This window comes from Gekko japonicus, unplaced genomic scaffold, assembly GCF_001447785.1.
Source record: "Gekko japonicus isolate JY-2015 unplaced genomic scaffold, Gekko_japonicus_V1.1 scaffold2069, whole genome shotgun sequence".
NCBI lineage: Eukaryota > Metazoa > Chordata > Lepidosauria > Squamata > Gekkonidae > Gekko > Gekko japonicus.
The window spans coordinates 263,301-265,386 of record NW_015167114.1 but is presented as its reverse complement, the minus strand read 5'-3'; the positions used below and the strand labels follow the sequence as shown (position 1 = coordinate 265,386).

The window sequence follows — 2,086 nt, the reverse complement described above, 5'->3', positions numbered from 1 at the left end:
GCACCAAATCGGCTCTCTGATGAGATCAAGCTTCCCTGGGCTATCCAGGTCAGGGCGGGTCTCCAACCTTTTTGAGCCTGCGAGCACCTTTGGAATTCTGACACGCTCTGTCGGGCGCAGCCACAGAATGGCTGCCACAAAATGGCTGCTGCGGGAGCCGTCGCCCGTCACAAAATGGCTGCCACTCCTCCCCTCACCCAGTGAAGGTCCTTGTGCCGTGGTGGCAGCTGCTGCCGAAACAATGTTTTTTTAAAAAAATCCGCATGGCCAATCCAGTCTCCAGTGGGCAGTCGGAAGCCTTGCTGGGCAACCCCCCCCACCCACTATCTAAAAACGTTTGGCAGGTGGCAGGAAGATGTTGTCTGGCGGCGTGACACCCACGGGGGCACCACGTTGGGGACTCCTGCTTTATCTTCTCTGGTCTTTTCAGGCCTGTCCATGGATTCCTTCAGGCAGAGGAGAACCCCAGGCAGCTGTCTCGTCTTCGCCTTCCTGCTCCTCCAAGCACTGAGCGCGATACTCTTTTCCTACGTCTGCAAATTTGGGATGACCACTTTCTCCACGCCGGAGCCGCAGCCTCTGAGGGACCCCGAGGCCTCCAACCTCACCATCCTGCTGTGGTCGTGGCCCTACGGGCAGCGCTTCCTCATCGGGAAATGCTCGCAGCTCCTGGGCATCCCCGACTGCCGCATCACGGCTAACCGCAAGTGGTACCCCAAGGCCGACGCGGTGGTCGTCCACCATTACGACGTTTCCCGGAGCCCTTGGTCCCTCCCCCGTGAGCCGAGGCCCCCCTCCCAGGTCTGGATCTGGTTCAATCTGGAGTCGCCCACCCATTCCCGCAACGTGCACTACATGGACAACCGCTTCAACCTCACCATGTCCTACCGGAGGGACTCCGACATCTTCACCCCGTACGGGTGGTTGGAAGTCCTCCCCGAGCCCCGGCACGTCACGATCCCGCCCAAGAGCAAGTTGGTGGCCTGGGCCGTGAGCAACTGGAACCCGTCCTCCCGCCGAGTCCAGTACTACCGGCAGCTGAAGAAGTACCTCCACGTGGACATCTACGGGTTCCAGCGCTTGCCCCTTCCTCGGACCGAGCAGGTCAGCATCCTGTCCCAGTATAAGTTCTACTTGGCCTTCGAAAGCTCCGTGCACGAGGACTACATCACCGAGAAGCTCTGGAAGACGGCCTTGCTGGCGGAGACGGTGCCGGTGGTCTGCGGGCCGCCCCGCGAGAACTACGAGCGCTACTTGCCCCCCGGCTCGTTCATCCACATCGACGACTTCCCCACCGCGCGGCAGCTGGCCCTCTTCTTGCAAGAGCTGGATCGGAACACGGAGCGCTACGAGCGTTACTTCCAGTGGCGCTCACAGCTGGCCCCCGCCGAAAACACATCTTGGTCCCTTCACTTGTGCAAGGCCTGCCGGGCCTTGCAGACGAACCCCGTCCGCTACCAGACGGTGCCGGCTTTGAGCAAGTGGTTCGAGTGAGCTGGAAAGGAAAGGCCTCCCTTGGAACATGACGCTGTGCCTAATGAGACAGGGGCCAGGCGCACGGCAGGATCATCCGGACGGTGCCCGAGACCAAGGTCTCCCTGCGGCGTGGAGGGAGTCTGCTTACTACTGGGCACGTCTGCAATGAGGTCCGAGCTCAGAGAGCGCAGCGGGGTGTGTGTGTGTGGATTTTACAAGAGGAAACCACTTTGGCGGGCCAGTTGGGGACTCGCAGTGGGAGGAGGCGGCCGAGGCTTCTGTTCCAGCCGTGCATTTGCAGACATTTGAACAAAGAGCCCCAGAGGGACCTAAGACTGCCATTGAACCTGTAAAGTAGACGTCTTTTAAAGTTCCTTTTACCTGTAATGGTACGCAGCGTTGTGCTGTTTTGTCAAGCCGTTGTGTTTCTGTCGTTTGCAAGTCGCCCCAAAGATGTTTTTTTGTTCCTTCGTTTCAAAACTGAAAAGCAAGGTGTACATTTCTCAATGAAATACACATGAAAAATCAGTCTGCAGGGTAGATGTATGGGGAAACCAGGGGTCATTTCCTGCAGGAGCGCACAGGAGCGGCGCTCCGGCAGTAAAGAGCC

The 2,086-nt window shown here is 58.9% G+C and overlaps 1 protein-coding gene across 1 annotated transcript; it reads left to right on the top strand.

Annotated features, from left to right (window-relative positions):
- The first annotated feature begins 438 nt into the window (after nucleotides 1-438).
- Nucleotides 439-1,494, top strand: LOC107111919 (alpha-(1,3)-fucosyltransferase 6-like). The gene has a single exon (XM_015412965.1). It carries the CDS (start codon nucleotides 439-441, stop codon nucleotides 1,492-1,494), a length of 1,056 nt encoding a protein of 351 aa, XP_015268451.1.
- The last annotated feature ends 592 nt before the right edge of the window (nucleotides 1,495-2,086 follow it).

Coding starts and splice junctions, on each gene's coding strand:
- LOC107111919 (XM_015412965.1), top strand. CDS start 439: ATGGATTCCTTCAGGCAGAGGAGAACCCCAGGCAGCTGTCTCGTCTTC.